The 27,819-nt window shown below is 48.3% G+C and overlaps 1 protein-coding gene across 4 annotated transcripts in view; it reads left to right on the top strand.

Annotated features, from left to right (window-relative positions):
* Positions 1-19,511, top strand: part of RING1 (ring finger protein 1) — a 65,112-nt gene extending 45,601 nt beyond the window's left edge. For 2 of the 4 annotated variants that reach the window (XM_069635241.1, XM_069635242.1), the window contains 6 exons: positions 476-566; positions 684-844; positions 2,191-2,406; positions 10,106-10,399; positions 10,756-10,927; positions 18,530-19,511. In XM_069635241.1, coding sequence (XP_069491342.1) covers positions 489-566; positions 684-844; positions 2,191-2,406; positions 10,106-10,399; positions 10,756-10,927; positions 18,530-18,631 — 1,023 coding nt within the window. In that variant the 5' untranslated portion in view covers positions 476-488 and the 3' untranslated portion in view covers positions 18,632-19,511. Of the gene's footprint in view, positions 1-475; positions 570-683; positions 845-2,190; positions 2,407-10,105; positions 10,400-10,755; positions 10,928-18,529 lie in introns of all 4 variants that reach the window. The other 2 variants (XM_069635239.1, XM_069635240.1) reach the window with 2 other exon arrangements.
* Positions 19,512-27,819: the final 8,308 nt, after the last annotated feature.

The following is a 27,819-nucleotide window of genomic DNA, read 5'->3' as shown; positions in this document are numbered from 1 at the left end:
GGCAGATCAGATCTCCGATGGTACTTAGCAGCGAGGGAGCACAGTTTAAGGAAATCTTGGGTGGTGACTGAATTGACAGGGGTTGCTGGAGGTAGTCCAGTTTCTTGGTGTTAGGCCTGTAAAGTCTTGGAAGTAGGAATACTACATACGAATGAAGGGTAATGTCTTGGAAGTAGGAATGCTGCCTACAAGTGAAGGGTAATGTCTTGCAAGTAGGAATGCTGCCTACAAGTGAAGGGTGCTCGGTAAGATGTCGGGGTGGGGGTTGCAGAGGCAAGTTTAAGCTGTAGAGTGGGACAGGAGGTGAGGTTAGTTCTCCTGTTGCATTGAGTAGTGCATGAGAAGCTGGAGATGGGGGTGGGGATGCTAAGGGAGTGGTCCTTGCAAGGCACCTTAGTTGAGCTCTAATCTGCAAAGTTACTGTCACCACACTCTCATCTAACAGTTTCTTTTTTCTTCACCTCTGTCTGTGTAGCTACAGCACCACCATGGCTACCCCGGTGAGTGCCCAGAGTGCCAGCAAGACCTGGGAGCTGAGCCTGTACGAGCTACACCGGACACCCCAGGTAGTGTGCAGTGAATAGGGGAGCTAGGCTCTGCGCTGCGTGAACCAGGGTGTGCGGGAGGGGTGGGTGTGCATGGGGCGCATGGTCCTCCTAGGGAATAACATGTTCCATCTGCAGGAGGCCATCATGGACGGCACAGAGATTGCTGTTTCCCCACGAAGTCTGCACAGTGAACTCATGTGCCCCATCTGCCTGGACATGCTAAAGAACACGATGACTACCAAAGAGTGCCTTCACCGCTTCTGCTCCGACTGCATCGTCACAGCGCTGCGCAGCGGGTAAGAGCAAAGAAGGGAGGAGCGCTGTGAGCTAGGCGTCATTTTGTTCTCACGGCTGCCTTATCACAGTGGGTTAGAGCAGGGGAGGGAGTTCTGTGAGGTAGGTGCCATTTTTCCCTCGAGGCTGCCTTGCCTCAGCCGTGCGCAGCGGGTAGGAGCAAGGGAGGGAGTGTTGTGAGGTAGGTGCCATTTTTCCCAGGGACCCCATTGTCGCAGCGGGTAAGAGCAAGGAAGGGCGTTGTGAGCAAGTGCCATTTTGCACTTGAGGATGCTTTGTCACAGCCCTGCGAGGGGTAAGAGAAAGAAGGGAAGGAATGCTGTGCTGGGAGCTAGACACTGCCTCTCTGCGCAGCAAGTAAGAGTCTGAGAATTGATAGTTTGGAGCTGAGGGTGGAGTTTGACTGGCACCATGGGAGCCCTTCCAGTAAGGAGACTTTGCCATATCCAAGAGGAGGACATAATGAAGGGATGGCGACTAGGCAACTCGCTGTGCTGTTTGTGGGGGGTTTGCATGGCAGTTGGGAACAACATCTTCTAAACGGCATTGCCACTGCAAATTCTTCTTCACAGCCCTGTATAGTGGATAAGAGCAGACTGCCACCAGTGGGGACGCTGTTTTCTGCTGCAGGAAGTGCTGTGGGCTAGGCACTGCATCATAATCCTCACCACCTTGCAGTGTGAGAGGCTAGTGAAGTCTGAGAACTGTAGTGGTGCCAACTTGGCATCATTTCTGATCCTATGACCGTGGGGCAGGGTAGGGGCCTTTGTGGCAGTTGGGCATAACTTTGCTTACACCACACCACTTGTGGTGCAGACCAGTAGGAGATTGGGTGGTGTGGTATGGTAACTGGGTACTGCCCTGTAGAGCAGAAAAGCAGCGGGTAATAGGTTTGGGAATTGCAGCAGAGGCATTTCTTTCCCCTCCTCCCCACTACATTGTTACTGCCCGGTATGGAGCGGCGAAGTGGCAAAGATAAGTCAACTTCTCACTATAAATGTAAGAAAGATTAATTGTAGCTGGGCACAACTCGTGCCCATGCGTCGGCATCCATAGGACGCTGCTTTGCAGGCACTGGCTGCTGGGAAGATGCAGGCAGGCGCCGCACAGGATGGGGGATCCAGGGTTTGGGGTACTGCTGCAGTGTCTTTTTTTTTCTTCCATAGTGGGTTTTTGTATGCTATTGGGCATATCCTCTCTTCTAAATGTGTAAGGCTACACATCACTTTCTTACTTGACAAACAAAGCTATTTTTCCGGCATAGATTTGTTTGGGAAGGCCAATCTGATTGCAATTGCTCCCTCTCTCCCAAACTGCTCAATACTCTCCCTTTGTGCTCCTACCGCAGGAACAAGGAGTGTCCAACCTGCCGTAAAAAGCTTGTTTCAAAACGTTCATTGCGTCCAGACCCCAACTTTGATGCGCTCATATCGAAGATCTACCCCAGCCGAGACGAGTACGAAGCTCATCAGGACCGTGTGCTAGCCAAGCTGAGCCGGCTGCACAACCAGCAAGCCCTGAGTACCAGCATTGAAGAGGGTCTGAAGATGCAGGCACTCCATAGGTGAGGAGGCAGCCTTTGCTCCAAAAGCATATTCTTTAGCGGGGCGTGCACTACAGGAAAGTTTGGGGTCCTCTAAAGATGTAGAGGCTCTCAAGGAACAAAGACTGTCAGAAAAGTTCCAGGTGTGCACCTGTGAAGAGGGAGGCCAAGATAATGTTTTTGTTGCACTCTTTGACAAGTAAGTTAACAAATCTGCAAAGGCAAGGTGTGTAGGTCTTACACCTTTAATGTAATTAGATTGTCTGGAGTGACGCAGTTTGTTAAGTAAAGTGGTATGTTTCAAGGTCGTCTGCAAAGCAGATATGCAGTTATATGATGAGTGACTTGTAGATTGTGAATTGGAATACCAGGAGACTAAGGCAGCAGTGACGAATCTGTCCTAGGTAACCACGGGCAGCGAGATGGAGACATACCTTATTTTGTGGGGTGGGCTTCAAGGGTATCACACACAGATGCACCCATTTGTTTGAGGGTCCTAATAATTGTGCATTCATTATTAAATTAATAGGGAAGGAGACCGTTGGGGGGCAGGGGGAACATGAACTCTTTACTGTGAGCCTGATACACAGGCAGCCTTGATAGCTGTGTTGCATATACCTGTATTGAACAGTTTAAAATCCAAAAATCCAAAGCAACACATTATGCATACCCTGATGTGAATTCATAGTTATTGAATTTGACATATTTTACTTGCAACAAATGGTCCGGGAGGAGCTAAATGACGCTGTAGAGTCAAACTAGACAGAGTCTCCGTGAACCACACAAGTTGATACATGTTTGCAACAGTTAAAACACTCCCATATATTTTATCGCAAACCACCCCCCACAAATGGTTGGTCAAAACCTATACAAAAGATATCCAATCTTCTCCAATTCCCCTGTTCTCATTGGTCCCAATTATCTTAACTGCCATCTTCAGCTCATGTGTACAGCACACCCCTTTTTAGGATTTGCCTGTGGTAGGTCATGACATCATCACATAGTTAGGCATTTAAACCTAATTTATTACAAGTTCCAGCTGGCCTGGGACCTTCTCATCCTAGACGTGAAGGAACATGCTTTGCAAGGATACTTCAAACGATATGGACAGGGGCAGAGTAAATAGATTTCCTTTGAACTGGTGATAAATATCTCACCCACCCAGACTTGCTGGTGTCCTTAGAACAGTCTAATTTAAACGACTACCAATTCAACATGCATGACCTCTGGACACATGAGAAAATAATTGAAACCCATTTGTATCGGTCAACTCTGGCCTCAGGCGTCCCTTCACCCCAGGTTTATTGCTGGTCAAAAGGAATTTCTGGATTTCCCTGAACCATAAATAACAAGCTCCCATGCACTTAAAAGATTGCATCTCCTTTCTGCGATACTGCCAACCCATAAAAACCCCGGGCCTGCCTGTGTGTGACCATCACCGCCGGCATTCCTTTGTCCTTTAATCCTTGCCAAACCAGTTTCTCAGTCGATCAGCATTCACCTCGCAAACCCTGACTGCAGAGTTTAACCAATTTAAGAAAGAGCATACAGATTTGTACATTTCCCCATGTATGTATATCGGTTTAAAACTACTGTGTCCTCTTTAGAGTGGTTTCTTCATAAATAATCTCCGTAAAGCTCCTTGTTGCACAGTTTCTAGGTGCTTACGTGGCACACCATACCTATATTTTATTCATATTTCATCATCAGGGTTTTGACACGCGTGCAGATCTAAATGTATCAACTTAAACAAAACACAAAGGAACACATATCCAATTAACTATGCTACATACATATAAAATTGCAGCGTCGCGCCAACTTCGTTGCTCCCTCAGACACCGATATGGTGCGTGCAACGTGAACCCCTCTTTCTCTTGGGAACCTTCCTGACTACCCCAACTAGACTCCTCGGAGAACCAGTCTTGGTACACGGGTGTAATTTATATTCTTTGCTCTTTTACACGTCGTAGTGTAGAAATACTGCCTTGTGTTTAATGCTAATATGAATGTGCAGAGCATTTGAAGGCTGAAAAAATATCTGTGTCACATTTTGTTATTGAAACGGAGATCACCGGGTTAAAACGTAGGGAAGCTATGTTTGCTAAACACAGTGTGTTATTTTGAAAAGTTAGATGGGTGTACATTCTCTGGCGGAGTGCGTCCTGGAGAATTGAGACTAAATAATTCCCATTTCTTACAATCCATGTTAACGTGAATTTAAAATGCACCGTCATGTAGGTCTGATGACATGGAAGGAAAAAAGTGCTAATACAGCACGGTCAAGAGCTTTAGGGAGATGAGGCCTTTGAGCAGGAGCTGTGATCCAGTTGTCCCGACCAGAGCAGCGGGGAGCGGACTGCAGCAGAGGGTTCCTTCTGGTCGTATGGAGGGGCGGAGCTTTGCTGTCGGATTCCTCCGAGCATGAAAGGATGCTGGTCCAGAGATTCAGTTCTCCCTTGATCAGCAGACCTTACTGGAATGCAGGTGCCGAGTTCCAGCAGCAGAGCAGGTGGTTGGCTAACCTCCTCAGGAGAAATCAATGAGCACAGCATCCAATCACACACTGAGAATCATTCAAACAGACAGGTGGTCAGCGAGCGGCCACGCCTCCAAGCACCCCCCACGCACACTGGAATGGCTCCCACACAAATGAATGACTCCACACTATCCCATCAATCATCTGTCAGTCAGAACTAGTTTCAGGTGGCCTGCAGCTCTCTGCCTTGGGAACACGCACACACATCTCCCTCCATTTTGGTGAATGGAGGAAGGAGTCAAAAAAATACCCAGTTGGGTAAAAAGGATTTGATCATGTGTAATAATTTTACATGGGTGAAAAAGCCCCCGTATGCTTCCTCCAATTTCCTTTTCAGAGCCCTTGCTGTCTCCAGCAGGCACCCAGACCCTTCCTTCTTAGCCACACTACATGCCCACGCCCCGCTCACAGGACACTGCCGTCCCCTGGCCCTACCCCCAGGGATGGCCCTGTAGATGCAGCTGTCGGTGACCATCATCCCTTCTTATATTGGCCTCCTGGGCATACGCTGCTAAGGTTGGAAATAGACATGGGTGGCACCTGTTTTGGCCAGGAATGGCCACTGTCCGTGTGCTGTAGCCCCACGGTTTCTTTTATCCCTGTGCTATATTATTTAGGTTTTGAAAGAGTGTAGTCTTTCACTCAAAGGCATCTGGCTGCTATAGAGCAGTAGGAGTAATGAGCATGTTGAAAAAAAGAAAGTCACCGACCGAGCTAACCGTCATGTGGTGCAGGGAACAGATGGGACTGTGTTAGAAACATCATGCTGTAAATAGTGTTTAAGTTTTTAGAATTATTAGCGATTTACTTCAGTTATCAAAAAGATGATACATTTATTCCACATCGTTGTCATCAAGATGGAGAAGGATCTTCTGTGGTGCATTGCTCTCTTGAACCGAGGAGGCACTAAAGTACACGTGTCCTGAGAGCAAGGTTCTCTGGTGGGAGTGTCACCTTGAATTCTCTTGGACAAACAAGTTTGACTGGGGATGAGCAGGGCCTTGTGGATCAGACACCTTGATTTAAAAGCTACACAATGTCTGACCAGCAGCCAGTGAAGCAATATCGGGGGGAGCTTCTGCTTCTAGACTAGGAGAGCCTGCTTAGATGGAAACCAACCACTACCAGGAGCTACATATGGCTCCTCAGGCCAACTTATGCCTTGCAAACATGTATATGTGACCCTTACTTTAAATATTTGAAAATGTTAATAAAGAAGAGTTGGAACGTTTGAACACAATGGATAATACATAATGGGCAAAAAGTATCATCTCCCGATTCCCCTGCGGTAGCTCCTGCCTACTGAGTGATACTCGATGCCCAGGAGCTGGTTTTACCTCCTGGCTACAGGGTGATGCCCGACGCCCAGGATCTGGTTTTACCTCCTGGCTACAGGGTGATGCCCTATGCCCAGGAGCTGGTTTTAGCTCCTGCCTACGGGGTGATCCTGGACGCCCAGGAGCTGGTTTTAGCTCCTGCCTACAGGGTGATCCTGGACTCCCGGGAGCTGGTTTTAGCTCCTGCCTACAGGGTGATGCCCAACGCCCAGGGGCTGGTTTTAGCTCTTGCCTACAGGGTAATGCCCGATGCCCAGGAGCTGGTTTTAGCTCCTGCTCATGAAATGCAATTTCAAACCCTGAATATGAATTTGGTACAAACATGAGGAAATTGGCAAAGCGGCAGAAGTCTGGCCTCTGAATTTTACACTCTTTGCAGTTTATACGTTTTGGATGAGTGGCAGACCATGATCAGTACTGTTGCAGAAGCCCAAGCTTGATGAAACCAAGGGCTTGACGACCAGTACTCTATGGGAATGACTGATACAGAAAGTGAGCTAAAGAATCTGGCTAAAACTCTCGAAACTAGGAATAATGGCAAGTAGAGGAGCTCACAGGATCCCCCTTATTTTCACATAAGTAAAGTAACTGGGTCTCACCCTAAGGTACTAGGGTAATCCAAACGTTTACCCCTGGCTCACTGGTCTTCGAGAGGCCACCCTACTGATGAGGTTCAACCAGACAGAAACACGTGTATGGGGTTGCTGTTGGTACTCTTGTTCAGAGGAGAATAGCCAGGCATTTCGGTGCTGGACTGCCCCAGGGCAGGATAAAGACTGATATGTTTTGGATATTTCTCCTCTGTGAAAGATAGTGAGATAAAGACTCTGGCTAAGACTCTCGAAACCGGGACTAATGGCCGGTAGAGGGACTCCCAGGACCCCCCCTTGTTTTTGCATTACCATTGACTGCCAGCACATTTGTTTATTGAGGTTTATTTTGAGCAAGTTGTTGTTTGTGGGCAATCTTTATGAACTGCATCAGAATATATCAAAATGAGCCAATTTGTTTGTGTGTGTTGCCCTGGAAACCCTTTCTGAGCAGGGCTTGGAGGATTTGATGGTCAATGATATTGAGTGCCTCCAAGAGGTCCAGAGGGATCAAAGCTCTGGTGCCCCGGACATCCACTTACTCTCACAAATTATCTAAATAGTTGTGATTAACTCAGTACTGTGGCCTGGACATGAATCTCTGACTGAGCAGGATTAAGTAGTTCATGTTGGCCAACCAAGTTTGCAGCTGTTTATTACCTGGAGACTGCCCTTGGGTGGTAGCGGTGTGCAGTATAAATCAACATAACCTAACACTATGCACGCAAGTTGTTTCCCAAGGTATGGCAGCTGAGAGACAGGACAAAAATCCTTTGGATCCGGGAGGGGGGCTATAAGTGGGTCTTTCGTGATGAAAAGGAACGCCTCTTGAGGTATTGTAGTGATTAAGGGTAGAGGGTGCGACAAATGTACCGGTGCGCTTCAATAGCCACCTATAAAGTTACTAAGGTGATGGCCTGCTGCGTTCACCATCTCCAAAGCTCACCCAATATGGCTCTGATTTAGTGAAAGTATCCAACTGTGTTAGAAGGATGGTGACTCGCACACTGCCCAATGAGAGAAATCCAAGCAGATACTAAGATAACAAATATAAATGTGGTAATTGCACAAATACGTTTAATCGGATTTCGAACAGCCGACGCGTGTTTCGACCACACTGGTCGTCCTCAAGGCTGTCTTTTACAAACCTGATACACCAAATATTAATATCAAATTATGATCAAGTATTCAAGACATATGCAGTATTTATCAAAAACACAACAAAAAAATATATAATGTTGAAATAGGGTGGAGTTACCCATATGCTTCAATATTTACAAAGGTTGTAGGGTCAAATAAAATAGAATAAAACAAAAGAGAGGGTAACATACTGAAAACCAGTTGATGGATTCAGGGTTGAGCGGAAAACAGACAAAGAAACAAAATAAACACTGGATGAGAATACAATCTTCATCATATAGTGAAATGCCACTAGTTGTTCCAAATGAGTAAAGATATATGTGCCAGACCTCATTTGCTCCAGTGCCTCTAAAGTGATCAATTGTTTTAAACACCAGTAGACAAACATAGTGTCCCCTCAAAAAGACTCCAGTGTCCTAAAATGAATAGTTCTAGAACCACGAGGAATAGCGTAGAGGTGAAACGAACGAGACCACGAACGCAAAACATTCTAGGCTATCGGCTATTTTTTCAGCGAGATTGTAGTACATTCAAAGTGTGGTTAGTACAAAGCATTATGATTTAGAAAAAGAAGGAAGACATAATATGAATATTGCTCCGGATCAAGCCCGGATGCTGCCAAATTTAATATAGAGTACTGAAAAAGAATAATCACTATGGTTATAGTGTATATATTTTACATGGTCAGACGACGCCATATTATTGTAACGTACTATATTGGTCTGACAGAAGAATGAGTCATATGAGGTCTCAGAGTTGAAGCAAAGTAACAAAGATGGAGAAAATATAAGCATGTAGTGACGTGTTGCATTTATAGTAGTTGGACGTCCTGAAATTCTAGAGGACCGTAAGCAAATGGTAGATTAGCACAAAAACATTGCATGTATGAGACAAAACAGTAAAGTGGTAAGTACAGATTTGTTGAGCTCTGAAAGGATAATCCATCTAGTGTCCAAGAGACATATCATGACAAACATTGCTTCATGTAAAAAACATTCATTTCATGATCCGTATTCACACCATTGACAGTACACCGTAAAAAGCAGATGAGTTTACATTCCATTTGTCTGAGTTTCAACAATAAATCTCCACCATGTTTTCCCTTTTTGGCTTGCATTAGTCTTATGAATCTCGGATCTGATTTATCAGCCAATTGATGGTTTTAGTTGCCAATGCATGGCAAGCGGTAATCTAGGGTCAGTACTCTTAAGACTTGCCAGATGTTCCCTTATTCGTACCCGTAGCTGTTAAACAGTGCTGCCTATATACAGTCTACCGCATACACAAGGGCATATTACTAGTATTATGGACAACCACGGCTGGTCTGGCTGTGCAGGTCAGCCTCTGCGTGCACTTGTGTGCAGCGTGGCTTGGTGGGTTTGTGGGCATAGCTATTCAGTCTTTTTTGCCAGCGATCAATGGGGGGATATCGTTTTTTGGATAATCGTTGATGCTAAAAGTGGGTCTTTCATGATGAAAATGAACGCTTCTTCAGGTATTGTGTGTGTTGATTCTGAAAATGAAACCCACGTGTTCTGTCCTGGCAACATTATTATGACTAATCTGTAGAAGACCTGACCTTAAGTGATGGGGCTTGCGCTTCCAGTTCAGGGATAAAGTTTGAGGTTAAGAGACCAGGAAGCGATAAAGATTATAGAGGTGGGGAGGTAGGGCCAATATATTTGTCAACAAATATTTTTCGAAATGTGCTGTGCAAGTGGTCTTTAAAACACTGCATAGCTGACATTCGTTGCGGTCTGCAAGAGTGGCTGGGTAGGAATGTACGGTTCCCTGTATGCATAGCTGACATTTGTTGTGGTCTGCAAGAGTGGCTGGGTAGGAATGTACGGTTCCCTGTATCCAGTGCCAACCTCTTTTGTGTGACTTGCAGGCGCTCTCCTGCAGTCCTCTTCATTCCTTTTTACTTTAATGCAACAATGTTGTTCTTTGAGCACATACACCACACCTGGATTCAAAAGCTGAACATCATTCAATTCTCAACTCTTGTACAGGGGTGTGTGTGTGTCTCAGATAATGTTCCTTTCCTGTGATGAATGCCCCTGTATCTTGCAGACTGTGCATACAGTGACTTGTTCCTTTCCCCGGTCTATCCACAGGGCACAGCGAGTGAGAAAGCCCCAACACGAGTCTGACAATACTACATTCAGCGGTGGGGAGGACAACTGTGACAGCCGCTCACACGTCAGCAACCCCTCTGTGCACAGTGCCCATGAAGCTGGTCCCAGCCGCAAGCGCCCCAAGGGCTCGGACGAGTCTTGCCCTGACCCTGACCGTTCGCACGAGGGTGGAGGCAGTCCTGAGCTGGGCAGCCTGGAGTCCAGCAGCGAGATTGAGCTGGTCTTCTGCCCTCACCCCGTGCTTGTGGAGCAGGATGAATACTCTCAGACCAGGTAAGCGAGGAGCTCCGTCCTCCTTTCTCAAATGCTTCAAGGTGTGGGGCAGTGTGAATTTCTGAGCTGGCAGCAAATTGAAGCTTGTTCTTCTTCAGTCAACTGACCGTCTTATTGACCTGCACAAGGAATTGTCTATTAGTCCCGGTGCCTCCACTGGCCTTGTTACACCGTTTTATGGGAGTTGTGAAATGCAAGTTTTGTCCTGTGCATGTCCCTCTGTGACTTCCTTTGAAGCCCTTGTTAGCAGCAGGCTCTTTGCCTGCCTTCAATCCAGTAAACGGGTGGGATACAAGCCTTACTCTCGTGACCCACCTTCCCTAACTGTTTAATAATGACTGGCCCATCATCCATAGGTATGTCAAGACCACGGCGAACGCAACAGTAGACCACCTGTCCAAGTACCTGGCGCTGCGTATCGCTCTAGAGGAGCAGCAGAAGGGGAGCGAGAGTGACGGAGTCCGCCTGGAGGAAGTGAGCGAGAAGCAGTATACCATCTACATTACTACAGCAGCGGGGCAGTTCACGGTATGTTTTGCCAGTGGAGAATGCTACCCCAAGAGTGGCTCGGAAAAACATACATAGTGTGTAGAGGAGATAAATAAGCCCCAAATGGCCACCAGTGATTGAGAGGTGGAGGTTAGTTTGGTGCACAGTGCCATCGAAAAAGTAAGCGGTTAACCCAAATCACTGCCACAAGGGGGATGCAGGAGATTTGTTCAAGGTTCAGTTACCATTGTGGAGGTGGGAGACAGCAAGGGCCCCCAAATTCCTGGAATGGAGAGAAGGGATGCAGTTTATGATCTGTGTGGGTTGGACATGGTCATGGCAATTTCTCTGCATGTGTGCACTGCTCTTTGCCTTGAGGGAAGGCATAGAAATCTTACTGTCACCACCACTTCCATAGCAGGTGGGAGCTACGCACTCGTGTGTCTTGGGGACTAGTTCATGTTAGCATGTGGGAATGGGAATGACATGCAGTACCACTACCGGGGGAAGAGGAGGGGATTTTGGGGTGGTGGGGGGCTGAAGCAATCACCATAATATTAGTATATCGGATAGAGTATTGTGCTTCTTAGTATCCCACGACTGATGCTTCCTATGATTGCAGAATAAGGGTGAGCTCAGTCCCCAATGGGAGGGAGGCTGTCTGTAGGCCTTGCATTGTTCATGTGGAAGAAGGCTGCGTTTTCCTGAGCACCCTTATACATCTTTCTGATGCTTGTGGATCTGCTTAGAATCACATGCTGTGCATATAGTCTGACATCTAGTGGAAATCGCAGAGTATTGCATCCTTATTTCGAAGATCGAAAGGGGACGTTGACATGGGAGTGACTGTGACACTACCCCTAATGTGACGTGTAGTGTACCCAAAATCCATCGCGTGTCGAAGTCCCTCAGATTGTTTTTTCCACCAACCTAGTTGGTCACCTATGCAGAGTTTGCAAGAGTTTTATATTGCTAACTTTGTCCCCACGACCTACGCTCGTCTAGTCTCCTGACTAATCTTCTCGACGACTGCCTTGTGGGTTTCCTGCCGCCGCCGACATCTGCAACAGTTCAACTGCTCAACAACTGTCGAGTGGCCTCGCCCCTCTGGCCCAGGCCCTTACAGTAGGGAAAGTGGGGACCTGGGTTTATTCATCTCTAAGAATGTATTTCCCTTTTCTCTTTCTCTTCTTGGTCTGGCTGCAGCTACCCTCTTCTATGGAGAGGACGCGCTTTAAATGTTGCCTGTCGTGTAAGGGCAAGTTTCCTTGGAAGGACACCCATTGCCTTTGCAATCAGCGTCTTCCTCGAGGCAAGGCTTGCAAGCTCTTTCGACTGAAAACGTTGAAAGACTGGAGGACTTAACGGTGGGCGGCCTACTCTATGCAGGCCGAAAGCCTTTTCCCCATTAGCACTGTCGCTTCGGACGACGAGGAATCCGTCATCACCATGGCTCTGAATTGGAAGCCATCGACCTCTCAGCGGAGCCTGCAGGCTCCCAAATGCCCGTCCCTGACAGACAGGCCACCGCCTCTGTTATGGCGAGGTCACACACCGGCGACAAGGGCACCCAGGCACTACGGGTACAAAAGCACACAACCCCTAAGGCCTCTTCAATGGAATCGTCGAAGAAACGCACAATGCCAACAAGGCCACTGAAAATGTCGACACCACCTACCGAACCTCGCAGTTTGGCACCCTCCACGCAACCGCTTTTGTGGCATGCGACTGGGCATCCCTCTGGAACGGGTGTTTGCCTAAAAAACATACCGTCGTCGACACACCATCCAAGGGTGCACAAGCACCTAAGGCCTCGGTGGAGTTACCGACCATGACTGCGCCTTCAGGCACATCGAGACCTTCGACACAACCGCTGAAAATTCACAAAAGCATTGCGGCTATTATTTCGGCAGCCACAGAGCACAAGGGCACCCCCTCTCGCCTAGAGAAGTATGCTGAAGCCCCTGAGTCGCTCTCTAAGGCCTTATTGTGAACATCTCCGCCTCCTGAGCAACCTTTTCCACCTCCAGACCCTTCTGCCTCTTCACTATGGACTAGGGAGAGGTTTGAGCAATACATGGACAGAAGTTTATGGACTTTTCGGAGAGGTACATTACACCCAAAAGACCCAGGCAAGAGGACTCCCGCCCCATTCCTTACAAACTGCAGAAGTTACCCATCTCTGCACAGTGACACCAGGAAGATATCTTGGGTGTCCCAGAGGACCCAACACAGGAGGATACTTATGAAGATCTTAATCCTTTTGCACAAGACACGGCTGGTCAAGACCCAGACTGGGATCAGGATAAGGCAGAGGATCAGGGCCCTTGGCTATCACCAACGCATACCCCTGATGCAGTTGTCATCTGCCTAGATCCCCCTTCTTCTCCTCCACAGCGGGATTAGTCACAACCAGATGTTGTTTAATGCTATTTTAAAAAGAGTAGGCGATCATTTCCAAATTACAACACATGAGGCAGCTCCAGACTCAGACTTTGTTGAGGATATCCTCCAGGAGAAGCCTCCGACTAGTCAAGCCATCCCCTTACTGAACTCTATAAAGAGGTGCCTGGCTCCTTCCTTGCTGTCCCCATCTCACACACGGGCAGTCGAAACATGGGTTGAAAAATGATTCTGCCCATCACCTTCCGACCCACTCTACATAAGGGTTCATGCTACACTAGACTCCTTTGTGGTTACTACCACTCAGAAAAGGGTGGGGGTTCCACTGTCCTCGGCGGAAGTCCCTCTGGACAAAGACTGTAAAAAGCTTTATGCCCTGGGTAAACAGGGCACCGCCTCTGCGGCCTACCCCACAAAGATTGCAAATAATACCACTCTCCTGGCAAGTTACAGTGATGTCCAGTGGGGCATAGTTCAGGAGGGTCTTCAAGATGTTCCAGAGCCCACCCGATCATGCCTACTGGCGGATGTAGCTGAAGGCAGACAAGTCTCACACAAAATATTAACAAACACTCTGGACTCTGCTGAGGCCACTGGACGCACCCTAGCCCAGGGGACCTTACTTAAAAGACACGCCTGGTTAAAGAACTGCGGCTTTAAACCCGAAACTCGGGCCTCCCTGATCAACAAGCCAGTGGAGGACTCCAACCTTTTTTGGGAAGGCTGTTGATGACGCCCTGGTAAAGAAAGACCACAAAACACTAAAGTCACTTAGCCAGATCATGGCTAAACCCTTCCAACAACATGGAGGCTCTAACTCCCGCCAGTCCTTTCGTGGCCAATCTTTTTCCAGCTCTTCCCAAGGACAATCCAGCTCAGGGAATACCCCCTTGTCCTCCGGCCAAGGCTCATCTGGTAGCCAACAATACCAACAAAGAGGCCCTTGTAGGGGCAAGGGTAGAGGCAGGAACTCTACTCCTAGAGGCTCCCCGGGCTCTACCTCATAGTGACTCGCCGGTTCGGGTCCCCCTCCGATGCTTCCCCGGTCGGGGGTCGCTTGTCATTCATCCACGCCTGCGAGGGGATCACATCAGACCAGTGGGTGCTAAAGAACATTGTCCAAGGCTACTGTATCGAGTTTCTCCGGCTACCTCGATGCCACCCACTGAGAAGCAGATGCCTGTCGCCAGAAAACCTCTGGATCCTGCTGGAAGAAGTTCAGGTCCTGCTGGAAAGGGCGCCATAGAAGTCATCTCCAATCTCCTAAACAAGGGTATTTATTCAGTGTATTTCCTTGTATCCAAAAAGGTTCCCACCATGCGCCCTGTTTTAGACCTGCGCCCAGCGAACAAGTATGTCAAACCTCAGCGGCCAGTGGGTCGATCTAGTGGTTGTCTCGCAGCCCTCGTTCAGTCTCTGCAGTGGTGGTCAAGGGAAAACCTTCTGCAGGGGAAAACCCTCACCACCCCCCCCCCCAGTAGAAGCCACTCTCACCACAGACTCATTTATGACTAGTGGGGTGGGTGGCTCACCTCCTTCAACAGATGGCACACAGTGTGTGGTCCCCAGCAGTAGCATCCAATCACATCAACCATGTATTACTTAAACAAACAAGGGGCACGCACTCCCTAGCGCTGTCCAAACTGTCCCAGAACATATGGAAGTGGACTCTCAAATACAAAAAGATCCTCCTTTCACAACATGTTCCAGGGGAACTCAATCTTCTGGTGGACGTACTCAGCAGAAACTCCCCCCACCAAGAGCCTGTCGGGATGATTCTGGTGGCCCCTATGTGGGCTTGCCAGCCTTAGTTCTCCCTTTTTGTTTGTTTGTTTATTTTATTTGTATAGCGCTCCAAACCCAGGGGTAGAAGGGCGCTTAAGAAGACGGTTACATAGTTGAGAAGTGTCTTTGTGTTGCATACTTCGTACATATATACTTATAGTACATGCATATGTAATATGAGGAATACAATTTGCAATTTAAGTGTTAGAATAATATACAGGTAGCAATATACATGTATAATATACAGTAATATACAGTACATGAACCAGTTAATGGTCAGGTGTTAGCTTTCTTTGTTCAGGAGCCAGCTGATGACTTGCCTCCTGAAGATCTGGAAGGATTCGATAGATTTGATGTTGAGAGGTATGGTGTTCCAGAGTTGGAAGGCAAGTACTGTGAAGCTAGTCCCACCAACTCTTTTTAGGTGGAATCTGGGCACTGACAGGCAGAGTGTTGGAGGATCTGGTGGTTCTGGTAGTGGGTTTCAGGGAGAATTTGTTAGTTAGATATGGTGGTGCTAGGTAATTGAGGGACTTGTACGTGAGGCAGATGGTTTTTAAATCAATTTTCTGGTGTATGGAGAGCCATTTGCAGGCTTTCCTAGCAGTGGAGATATGCTCTCGCCTGGGAATGTTGAGGGGTGCGCGCAGAGCGTTATTTTGAAGTACCTGTAGTTTGTAAAGTACAGATTGGTTAGCACCTATGTACAGGCTGTTGCAGTAGTCTAGTTTGGATTGTATGAGGGCTCCGGCGAGGGTGAGGCAGTTATTGGGTGATAGGAAGGGTCTTCTGGCCCCAATGAGCTTGCCGGTGTAGGCAGAGGCTGAGGCAATCATATTGGTGTGTTTGGAGAGGTTGATGTTGGCATCCAGATAGAAGCATAGGGTTTTCACACTTTTGGCAATAAGGATGGTGTGACCATCGATCGTGATGTTGTTGTAGTTGGGATTGAGTTTAGTTAGAGTGTTGGGGGAGCCGACGATGAGGAGCTCTGTCTTCTCATCATTCAGGCAGAGGCCGTGAGAGGCCATCCATGCCTGAATGATGGAGAATATTTTGTTGATCCGAGCGACGTCCGCTTGGTAATTGCCTGTGATGGTGAGGAGTATCTGGGTGTCATCTGCGTAATTAGTGTAGGCGGTCCAGTTGGTCAAATAGAGGCTTTGTAAATATATTGTACAAAGTGGGGGATGCACAGGATCCCTGTGGGACCCCGCATGAGATGGGGATGGGGTCTGCTGCAGCTGTTGTTGAGAAGACTTGCATGGTTCTATTTGCCAGGAAGGATTGTATCCATGTGATGGCAGAGGAGAAGTGAGCTGCGGTGACTAGGAGGTTGCAAAGGATTTCGTGGCTGACCAGGTCGAAGGCCACTGAGAGGTCTAAGAGGAGTAGAATTGCGGCATTGCCTTTGCCTTTAATTTCATCAATCTTCTCATGACAATGTCGGTCTCCCCCCCCATGAAACTGCCGTGCCCATACAACATGCTGTCTCAAGACCAGGGGAAACACTACATCCATGCCCCCACTCTCAATTTAGCAGCCTGCCTCCTGAGGTCATAGAGTTGGGGCACCTCAAACTCCCTCAAAGGTACATGGACATACTCCGAGAAGCACAGACACTTAACACCAGGCATTGCTACTCCAGCAAATGGAAGCACTTTGTCATCTGGTGTAGTGGCAAGGGCATCAATCCTATTGAATGCTCACCTAAAGATATCGCCCTTTACCTAATTCACCTGTTAGATTCAGGATTGGTATTCAAGTCTCTTAAAGTCCACTTAGCCGTGCTTTGGATGTAGACCACATCCCAGAGCAAGGTCTCATGGTGGGAAATTCCTGTAATTGAAGCCTTTATGAAAGCAGTAAAAAGGCTTCATCCCCCTATTTCCAACCCAGCTCCTGGGTGGGACTTGAATGTTGTTCTTACCAGACTAATGGGGCCTTCCTTTGAACCAATGCACAAGACTAGCCTCCAAGCACTCACCGACAAGACTGCCTTCCTAGTGATCACCTCTATAAGGAGAGTTGGTGAACTGCAGGCCCTTTCAGTTCAGGACCCATTTGTTACGATTAAAAAAGACAAGGTGGTTTTGCGCACACACCCTCACTTTGCGTCTACATTTATCTCGAAGTTCCATGTAAACCAGTCCATAGAACTACAACCTTTTCGCAGAACCCCGCTAACATCGTGTAAAGAAGCCTCCACAAACTGGATGTAGGGAGCGCAGTTCTCTACTACAGGAAAAGACAAACCGACTAAGAAAAACAAAACAGTTCTTCGTTTCAGTGGCATCTGGTAGAGAAGGGTACCCTGTCTCTAAATCAGCTATCTCCAAGTGGATTGTAAACTGCATCACACTGTGTTACACCTTGCCAAGAGAGATCTAACCTTCACGCCTAAAGCCCACTCTACTCGGGGCACAGGGGCCACCATAGCATTCATTGCAAATGTTCCTCTTGATTCCATTTGCAAAGCAGCAACCTGGAGTATTAAACACACCTTTACACAACACTACTGCCTAGATACACGCTCTAGGTCTGATTCTGAGGTGGGACAAGCAGTGCTAAGACATCTCTTTGCTACAGTTCCTTTACACATCCCACGACCATCTATGGGTACTGCTCACTAGTCTATGCACAGCATGTGATTCTAAGCAGATTCACAAGCATCAGAAGACATGCATTACTCACTGTACATAGCATTTCTGATGGTTGTATCTGCTTAGATTCACATGCACCCACCCTTCCTTCCCCTCGTGGACTAGAAGGAACATAGACCTCTTACACCTTCTCGCTTCTGTACTCGCTCACGCTGACTATAGGGCTCCCTCATGGCAAAAAAACACAAGCAGCGGGACCTTGACGCGTGAGGGATTTTGATACACTACACGTCTCGTTAGAGATAGCGTTAGTCATGCCCATGTCAACATCCCCTTTCGATCTTCGAAAGAAAGATGCAATACTCCACGATTGCTACTAGATGTTGGACTGTATGCACAGCATGTCAATCTAAGCAGATACAACCATCAGAAATGCTACTACGGTGAGTAATGCATGTCATACTGAAGGAGTCTAGGCCCCAACAATTCCTCAACCAGGGAGAGTTTTGGCAGGCCAAAACCCTTTGTGACAGTCTCAGCCTCCTACACATGGGGCCTCTTGGAGAGCTATGCAGCAACCTCCCATGTCTTTAAAAAGTAGTGTATTGACTAGGTCTGGGATCCCAACCACTCTGTGAAAATGTTGCATATTTGAGACTCCAGTACCACCCCCACAGCCATGCAGGTATTCTGCGCTACTCATGGTACATGCAGTCCTTGTGGTGGTAGGAGATACAGGGCTCATGCATAATTACTCTTGTAGCTGTATTTGCACAGCGACATGCACTATGGCTTCCAGCTTACTTGTTTGTCTTTCTCTCCTCTTCCCACGCTCTGGTGTGACTTGCAGACGCTGAACGGTTCGTTGACACTCGAGCTTGTGAATGAAAAGTACTGGAAGGTGACCAAGCCCCTGGAACTGTACTACGCTCCCACAAAGGAGCAGAAGTGACCTGGCTTTGGCCTCCACTCCTCTCTGCCCGCAAGGCTTGGGGCACCTCCTGGAGCGCAGGCCCTTAATAGACTGCTTGGACCCCATGGGGAATGTGTAATATGTTGTACATAGCTCCCGGGCACCACCTTCTTGTGTGGTTGCCAAGGTTTATCCTTCAATCGTTTGTAACGCTTTTTGTAATGTACAGTTTTTATTGTGCGGGGCAGGGGGCAGAAGGAAGAAAATGATTCTTTATTTCTAATATAGAGGCGAAGAAGGTCTGAGAGCAGGCTTTATGTACAGGCTTTGTTGTCACTTCTGTTCACTGGACATCTGGGGAGGGGGCTGTGATACAGCTTCCCGATCCTCATGTATATTGTGAGAAGTTCTATCACTTCCTACCATTCATTGGAAATGTCTGGAGACTGTCGCTTGTGCTAAGTGTGAGGAGTCTTTGACATGGCTGCCGACTGCTCATGGTCAATATGCAGAGCTTTTCTCATTGCTGACGAAATGTGGAGGTTTGATGCTCCCTGGAAGGCCACAACGCGGTGATGTCATTTTCTGCTGCTCACTGGAACTGTATGTTCTGATGTCACTTATTACCACTCGGAGAAAGCGTTTGTAGGATCTGAAGTCACGTCCTGGATGGTATGATGTCGCTGCCACGAGGACTCTGAGGGGGTAGCGTTCTCCTAAACCACCATGTGCTAATGGACGAGACTCCTCTTCTCCGGTGGCTTCTGCGAGGGAAGGACACAGTTTGTCATTTAATACTTTTTCTGCCAGGCAAGACATGGTTGCCTTTTAAAGTAGTTTGGTGCTCTTATGCAGTTCATTGCTTTAGTAAGACCTATTCTGCAAAATTGTTTCTTTTTAAAGAAGGAAGTTCAGCTAAGGTGCTGGTCCTCCCTTGTTTTTCTTACGCCTACACCCCCTTTTCTCCTCTTTAAAAACCCAACTCTTCACCTTGCTCGTGTGGACTTCTCCAAAGGAAAAGGTGGGTGTCCCTTTCTAAGGCTGTTCATTTGAGGGACTGCGTTAGCATCGGGGTGTCCCTTTCTGAGACTGTTAACATAAGGGACTGTGTCCAAGTAGAGGGTGGGTGTCCCTTTCTGAGACGGTTCACATAAGGGACTGCGTCCAAGTAGAAGGTGGGTGTCCCTTTTTGAGACTGTTCATGTAAGGGGCTGCCTCAGCACAGGGGTGTCCCTTTCTGAGACTGTTCATGTAAGGGGCTGCCTCAGCATTGGGGTATCCATTTCTGAGGCTGTTCATGCGAGGGGCTGCCTCAGCATTCGGGTGTCTCTTTCTGAGGCTGTTCACGTGAGGGGCCGCCTCAGCATTGGGGTGCCCCTTTCTGAGACTGTTCACGTGAGGGGCCGCCTCAGCATTGGGGTGTCTCTTTCTGAGGCTGTTCATATGAGGGACTGCCTCAGCAGTGGGGTGTCCCTTTCTGGGGCTGTTCACGTGAGGGGCCGCCTCAGCATTGGGGTGTCTCTTTCTGAGGCTGTTCATATGAGGGACCGCCTCAGCAATGGGGTGTCCCTTTCTGGGGCTGTTCACGTGAGGGGCTGCCTCAGCACAGGGGTGCCCCTTTCCGAGACTGTTCACATGAGGGGCCGTCTCAGCAGTGGGGTGCCCCTTTCCGAGACTGTTCACATGAGGGGCCGCCTCAGCAGTGGGGTGTCTCTTTCTGAGACTGTTCACTGAGGGGCCGCCTCAGCATTGGGGTGCCCCTTTCTGAGACTGTTCACGTGAGGGGCCGCCTCAGCAGTGGGGTGTCTCTTTTTGAGACTGTTCACATGAGGGGCCGCCTCAGCAGTGGGGTGCCCCTTTGTGAGGTTCATTTAAGGGGCTGCCTCAGCAGTGGGGTTTCTCTTTCTGAGACTGTTCACGTGAGGGTCCGCCTCAGCAGTGGGGTGTCCCTTTCTGAGACTGTTCATGTAAGGGGCTGCCTCAGCATTGGGGTGTCTCTTTCTGAGACTGTTCATGTGAGGGACCGCCTCAGCATTGGGGTGTCCCTTTGTGAGATTCATGTAAGGGGCTGCCTCAGCAGTGGGGTGTCTCTTTCTGTGACTGTTCATGTAAGGGGCCGCCTCAGCATTGGGGTGTCTCTTTCTGAGGCTGTTCATATGAGGGGCTGCCTCAGCACAGGGGTGTCCCTTTCTGAGACTGTTCACGTGAGGGGCCGCCTCAGCAGTGGGGTGCCCCTTTCCGAGACTGTTCACATGAGGGGCCGCCTCAGCAGTGGGGTGTCTCTTTCTGAGACTGTTCACGTGAGGGGCCGCCTCAGCATTGGGGTGCCCCTTTCTGAGACTGTTCACGTGAGGGGCCGCCTCAGCAGTGGGGTGTCTCTTTCTGAGACTGTTCACGTGAGGGGCCGCCTCAGCAGTGGGGTGCCCCTTTGTGAGGTTCATGTAAGGGGCTGCCTCAGCAGTGGGGTGTCTCTTTCTGAGACTGTTCACGTGAGGGTCCGCCTCAGCAGTGGGGTGCCCCTTTCTGAGACTGTTCATGTGAGGGACCGCCTCAGCATTGGGGTGTCCCTTTGTGAGGTTCATGTAAGGGGCTGCCTCAGCAGTGGGGTGTCTCTTTCTGAGACTGTTCATGTAAGGGGCTGCCTCAGCATTGGGGTGTCTCTTTCTGAGACTGTTCATCTAAGGGGCCGCCTCAGCAGTGGGGTGTCCCTTTCTGAGGCTGTTCACGTGAGGGGCCGCCTCAGCAGTGGGGTGTCCATTTCTGGGGCTGCCTCAGCATTGGGGTGCCCCTTTCTGAGACTGTTCTCGTGAGGGACCGCCTCAGCATTGAGGTGCCCCTTTCTGAGACTGTTCTCGTGAGGGACCGCCTCAGCATTGGGGTGCCCCTTTCTGAGACTGTTCATGTAAGGGGCCGCCTCAGCATTAGGGTGTCCCTTTCTGAAGTTGTTCAAGCTGTTCACGTGAGGGGCTGCCTCAGCAGTGGGGTGTCAGTGCAGCAGACTTTGAAGCCGTTGGTCCTTTCAGACACATTCAGCATGTGACCCAGCAGCTGCCCTGGCTGCTTAACCTTGCACCCAAGCACCACTGAGGGTGTTGTGCTCCGCCCCCTTCTTTACAGGATACCGAGCAGCTGAACGTTCCCCTGACAAACCGCCCTCTACTCTGATGTGTGACAGACTTTGACCACATGTTTAAAAACATTCATTGGGTTATCTGCCAATATTATTTATTTTTATTTGATTTGATCAAAATCTGAAATTTAAAATTTGAATGATAATTAATTTTACAGATCATAATTATCTGCCAATATTTGCTCAGGTGCTTCTTGTGAGATTTCTTCAACATTCAATTGTCATTCAGCTGAATTTGCTATGAACTCCTTTTCTTCTCATTAGCCCCTCGTGCAGAGCCTATACTGGGATGTTCACAGAACTGTGAATCCAAGAGCGATATGAATGCTGTAGAAAGGATCTACTATGTTAGTAACGCCTCCCCACCCCCAGATGGTTAATGGCTATCAGGAGAATCTTGGGACTTTTTATGTTTGAACACTTTGTCTTTCAACATTGTTGCAGATTCCCATGTTTTCCTCAAAAAAGAAAATCCACAGACTCCGCCCCCTTCAGGTATCGGCACATTTCCAGTGACCTCTTCTCTGTCATAGACTCCGCCCCCTTCAGGTATCACCACTTTTCCAGTGACCTCTTCTCTGTCATAGACTCTGCCCCCTTCAGGTATCGCCACTTTTCCAGTGACCTCTTCTCTGTCCTAGACTCCGCCCCTTCAGGTATCGCCCCTTTGCCAGTGACCTCTTCTCTGTCATAGACTCCGCCCCCTTCAGGTATCACCACTTTTCCAGTGACCTCTTCTCTGTCATAGACTCTGCCCCCTTCAGGTATCGCCACTTTTCCAGTGACCTCTTCTCTGTCCTAGACTCCGCCCCTTCAGGTATCGCCACTTTTCCAGTGACCTCTTCTCTGTCGTAGACTCCGCCCCCTTCAGGTATCACCACTTTTCCAGTGACCTCTTCTCTGTCATAGACTCTGCCCCCTTCAGGTATCACCACTTTTCCAGTGACCTCTTCTCTGTCATAGACTCTGCCCCCTTCAGGTATCGCCACCAGTGACCTCTTCTCTGTCCTAGACTCCGCCCCTTCAGGTATCGCCCCTTTGCCAGTGACCTCTTCTCTGTCATAGACTCCGCCCCCTTCAGGTATCACCACTTTTCCAGTGACCTCTTCTCTGTCATAGACTCTGCCCCCTTCAGGTATCGCCACTTTTCCAGTGACCTCTTCTCTGTCCTAGACTCCGCCCCTTCAGGTATCGCCACTTTTCCAGTGACCTCTTCTCTGTCGTAGACTCTGCCCCCCTCAGGTATCGCCACCAGTGACCTCTTCTCTGTCCTAGACTCTGCCCCCTTCAGGTATCGCCACTTTTCCAGTGACCTCTTCTCTGTCCTAGACTCCGCCCCTTCAGGTATCGCCACTTTTCCAGTGACCTCTTCTCTGTCGTAGACTCCGCCCCCCTCAGGTATCGCCACCAGTGACCTCTTCTCTGTCCTAGACTCCGCCCCTTCAGGTATCGCCACTTTTCCAGTGACCTCTTCTCTGTCATAGACTCTGCCCCCTTCAGGTATCGCCACTTTTCCAGTGACCTCTTCTCTGTCCTAGACTCCGCCCCTTCAGGTATCGCCACTTTTCCAGTGACCTCTTCTCTGTCGTAGACTCTGCCCCCCTCAGGTATCGCCACCAGTGACCTCTTCTCTGTCCTAGACTCCGCCCCTTCAGGTATCGCCACTTTTCCAGTGACCTCTTCTCTGTCATAGACTCTGCCCCCTTCAGGTATCGCCACTTTCCCAGTGACCTCTTCTCTTTCATAGACTCCGCCCCCTTCAGGTATCGCCAATTTTCCAGTGACCTCTTCTCTGTCATAGACTGCCCCCTTCAGGTATCGCCACTTTTCCAGTGACCTCTTCTCTGTCATAGACTCCGCCCCTACAGGTATTGCCACTTTTCCAGTGACCTCTTCTCTGTCATAGACTCCGCCCCTTCAGGTATCGCCCCTTTGCCAGTGACCTCTTCTCTATCATAGACTCCGCCCCCTTCAGGTATCGCCACTTTTCCAGTGACCTCTTCTGTGTCATAGACTCTTCCCCCTTCAGGTATCGCCACTTTTCCAGTGACTGCTTCTCTGTCATAGACTCTGCCCCTTTCAGGTATCAGGTATCTGCCCCCATTGTTGGGTGCCCTTAAGTTATTGTGCTTTAACTTTGTATGTAAAGCAGGTTTACACAGTGTGTGTTGTTTCCCCTAGATGTGTTTCTGTGTTTTTGTTGAAATGCTCACACTATTGTGTGCAGGGCCTGCATTACCATCTCTGTGCTTTAACGTTCATATGAGAATAGCACATGCTAAATAGTTCAGAGATGTACAAACATCTCTAGTCCTGTTAGTACAGCGATTCTCATTTTAAAGTAACACGATTAAAACAGTTGGCTGCTGTGACCTTTATAGAATACAAGGCCAGTTTGCACTGCTTTCTTCTTTCTTTAAAGCTGTGGCAAAAGCTTCCCCCCACTGTTTTGCATGAATGATGTGTACTTATGAAATGAATCAATGTCCCGAGAAGAATTCTCATAACCCCCCCAGCTATCTGGCCACTGTAGATGAAAGTTTCTTGGCATTCGCCAGCGATCACTGAGGAGAATTGCAATGTCTCGATGGTTCTATTCATTTGCAGTAGTGGGAAGTGTTTACATAGAAATTTCACAAACTGCTGCCAGGATATTTCCACACTGTCTAATGTCTTCCTTTCTACCACTCCAGTAAGCACCAAAGACAGCCCAGTGTTGAGGGAGATGTACCTTGTATGAATGAGAGATGTGAACTAATCATATGCCTGCCCTGTGCAATAAGCCCCTTTGCACTAGGAGTCTAACTCTTCAGTACAAATTGTGGCCTGAATCACACGTAGTCTGGAGCTCCTCATCCTGCTGGGCCAATAGTTGAGCGCTGGGTGGACAGCCAGTCCACTAACTCAAAGGCTGGATCAGGCCTCTTCTCTTGGCTGTCTATGCCTGGGACGGCTCGGCTGCCTGCCCGCTCGTTACTGCTGAGCCTACCCTTCATCTTGTGACATGACTGCCTTCTCTGGACAAGAAGTGCCACCATGTCACAACACTTTGCTGTCCTGCTTGTGCCCATTCAAAAACAATGCCCAGCTCTGCAAATGGGTTTACCCTGCAGTGTGCCCCCATTGAACATTGTGTGGGGGCAGTATGCCTTTGTGTTGCATCTTGGTTGAGATTGTCTCCCGCACATGCCTAAAGTGTGTTCTTGAGAGATCCCTACCCTGCAGGTGAAGAAAGCCTAGCTGCTTTGAACAGTTCAGCTGAGTGCAGAGTAAAGCACCTGTAAAGATGGAAATGTTCTGCCACCCATCCCTACCAGTGGCTGAGGAACTGCAATGCACGCAGTGATAGCAACTGTGTCCTGAGGACAGCCTTACTGCAAGGAGGCCAGCCTCTGCAATACACCTTCAGTACATAGTGTTGTACCAACAGACTACTGTTTAGCATTATCAACGGCCAGTCCTGAGAACTCAGCCTTTCCGTTTACCGTCTAACAGTTCAGACCGCTAGTCTTTGCACTGAGGGCTGACACTGTGTTTGGAATGGTTCCATGCTGACTAGCTGTGAGAGTACCAAACACTAAGCCTGAACTCCTGCAAGAATTCAACTCTAACTAGGCGGGGGACTATGCCAATACTTACCATTGCTCAACACTAAGCCTCAACTAACTAGGCCGGGGACTATGCCAATACTTACCATTGCTCAACACTAAGCCTCAACTAACTAGGCCGGGGACTATGGCAATACTTACCATTGCTCAACACTAAGCCTCAACTAACTAGGCCGGGGACTATGCCAATACTTACCATTGCTCAACACTAAGCCTGAACTCCTGCAAGAATTCAACTCTTAACTAGGCGGGGGACTATGCCAATACTTACCATTGCTCAACACTAAGCCTGAACTCCTGCAAGAATTCAACTCTAACTAGGCGGGGGACTATGCCAATACTTACCATTGCTCAACACTAAGCCTCAACTAACTAGGCCGGGGACTATGCCAATACTTACCATTGCTCAACACTAAGCCTGAACTCCTGCAAGAATTCAACTCTAACTAGGCCGGGGACAATGCCAATATTTACCATTGCTCAACACTAAGCCTGAACTCCTGCAAGAATTCAACTCTAATAGGCCGGGGACTATGCCAATACTTACCATTGCTCAACATTAAGCCTGAACTCCTGCAAGAATTCAACTCTAACTAAGCCGGGAACTATGCCAGTACTTGCCATTGCTCATAACTTTCAGTGAAAAAGGTTCCCAAGCAGCATTGCTTGAGCAAGGTGCAGGAGTCAAATGCTACTGTTCTTTGAATAAGTAACAGCTCTTCTAACATAATTGGTATTTTTCTGTAAATAAAAGGTAATATATTTTTAGTAATCTGCTAAGACTTTTGTTTTTTTAAGCTTTCATCTGTGTACTGTGGTGCAATCTGAGCCTGCCTTACCACCACCTACAGAGTAAAGCCAGTGTCTTCCTCTTCACCACAGAAAGGTGGTTCCTTTTCCTGTAAACCCATGTTCAATGAGATTAATTTGGGGCATCTGGGAAACTAAGGAAGATCACCTTTTGATTGGCTTACTGACCATCCTTGCGATCTTGCAATTTACTTGTTTACTTCAAATTGTTTGTTTTGATGGTTAATATAGTGCTATAACTTGTATGCTGCCTTCCAGCGAGTGCTTTGCTTTCAGACAGGGATGCATCCTGCAATTCCAGGCAAAGCTGGGATCAGACTGCAACAGTAAGCAGAAGTAGTATATATGTACCAAAAGTACCTGTCCTTGGTGCCGTAGGTCCCTGGGAATACATGAAGCCCTCCCAGCACCAGAAGGCCCACACATTCACTGTTCTATAATGGGATTTCTTTTCTGACCGGGAGCGCGCACTCCATTGAGGCTGGGCTTCTTTTCTTTTAGAGATAGTGAGCTAATGAATCTGGGGAAAACTCAAATCCTGGACTAAGAGGGACTCCCAGGACCCCCCTTGTTTTTTGCATAGTTAAAGTAACTTTGAGTCTCACCCTAAAATACTAGGGTAATCCAGATGTGGACCCCTTGCTCACTGCTCTTAGGCACAGCTCCATCCTACTGCTGTCGGTACTTTTGTTCAAAAGAGAATTGGCTAGCATTTCAGTGCTGGACTGCCCCACCTCAGGACAATGACGAACAAGTTACTTACCCATGGTAACGTTCTTTCGACTGGATGTTCCTCCCACATATTCCTTATCTTTGATATTTCCAATATCTCTGCTTTGCTGCCTCTGACATTTTTTTTCCACAGAGGGTGCTGTACGTCGATGCCTGTCGACTCGATGTCCCTCTGAGGCCTCCGTCTCGATGTCAACATCACCTCTGGTATATGTACCACGTGCAGTGCCCGTTGGCCTCAGTTCCATATTGATGAGTGGAGCTTTACCTTGTATTTGATGGTTACTCCCCCTGAGAGAGCGTAGACTGCAGGGTAGGTTGGGGGGAGGGGGGATTGGGGGATAAGGAATATGTGGGAGGAACATCCAGTCAAAAGAACGTTACCATGGGTAATAACTTGTTCTTAGAATGGATTGTGTCCTCCCACGTATTCCTTCTCTTTGATACACTCCCAAAGCAGTTTACTTAATTTTGTGGAGGGAGTAGACATTAGTGTGGTTATGTATACACTGAGTGCAAAACTGCTTTTCCATAAAACAGAATCTCGACCAGAGGAGAAGTCTAAACTGTAATGTTTAGAAAAGGTGTGCACAGACAACCATGTGGCAGCTGCACATATATCTTTTATCAGAACTCCCCTCTGCAAGGCGGATGAAGTGGCAATGCCCCTGGTCAAATTAGCTCTTAGATGTTCTGGGTGGTGGGGGGGGTCCCTTTAACTACCAGTCTGTAACATTCTGATATGATAGAATTGGTATGATCCACCTGGATATAGTTTGCTTAGTCATGGCCAGTCCTAATTTGTGACCTGAATAGCCCACAAATAACTGGTCATCCGGACACAATTTAGCCAATCTGGAGATGTAAACGCTCAGTCGACGTCTAGGATGAAGCCTGTGAAGTCTTTCTTCTTCCTTCCCAGTATGTGGAGGAGGATAAAGAGAAGG

The sequence above is a fragment of the Ambystoma mexicanum genome, chromosome 13 (assembly GCF_040938575.1).
Source record: "Ambystoma mexicanum isolate Mex_15411 chromosome 13, UKY_AmexF1_1, whole genome shotgun sequence".
Classification (NCBI taxonomy): Eukaryota; Metazoa; Chordata; class Amphibia; order Caudata; family Ambystomatidae; genus Ambystoma; species Ambystoma mexicanum.
Note: the sequence above shows the minus strand (reverse complement) of the source record. Positions and strands in the feature narration are given on the sequence as shown.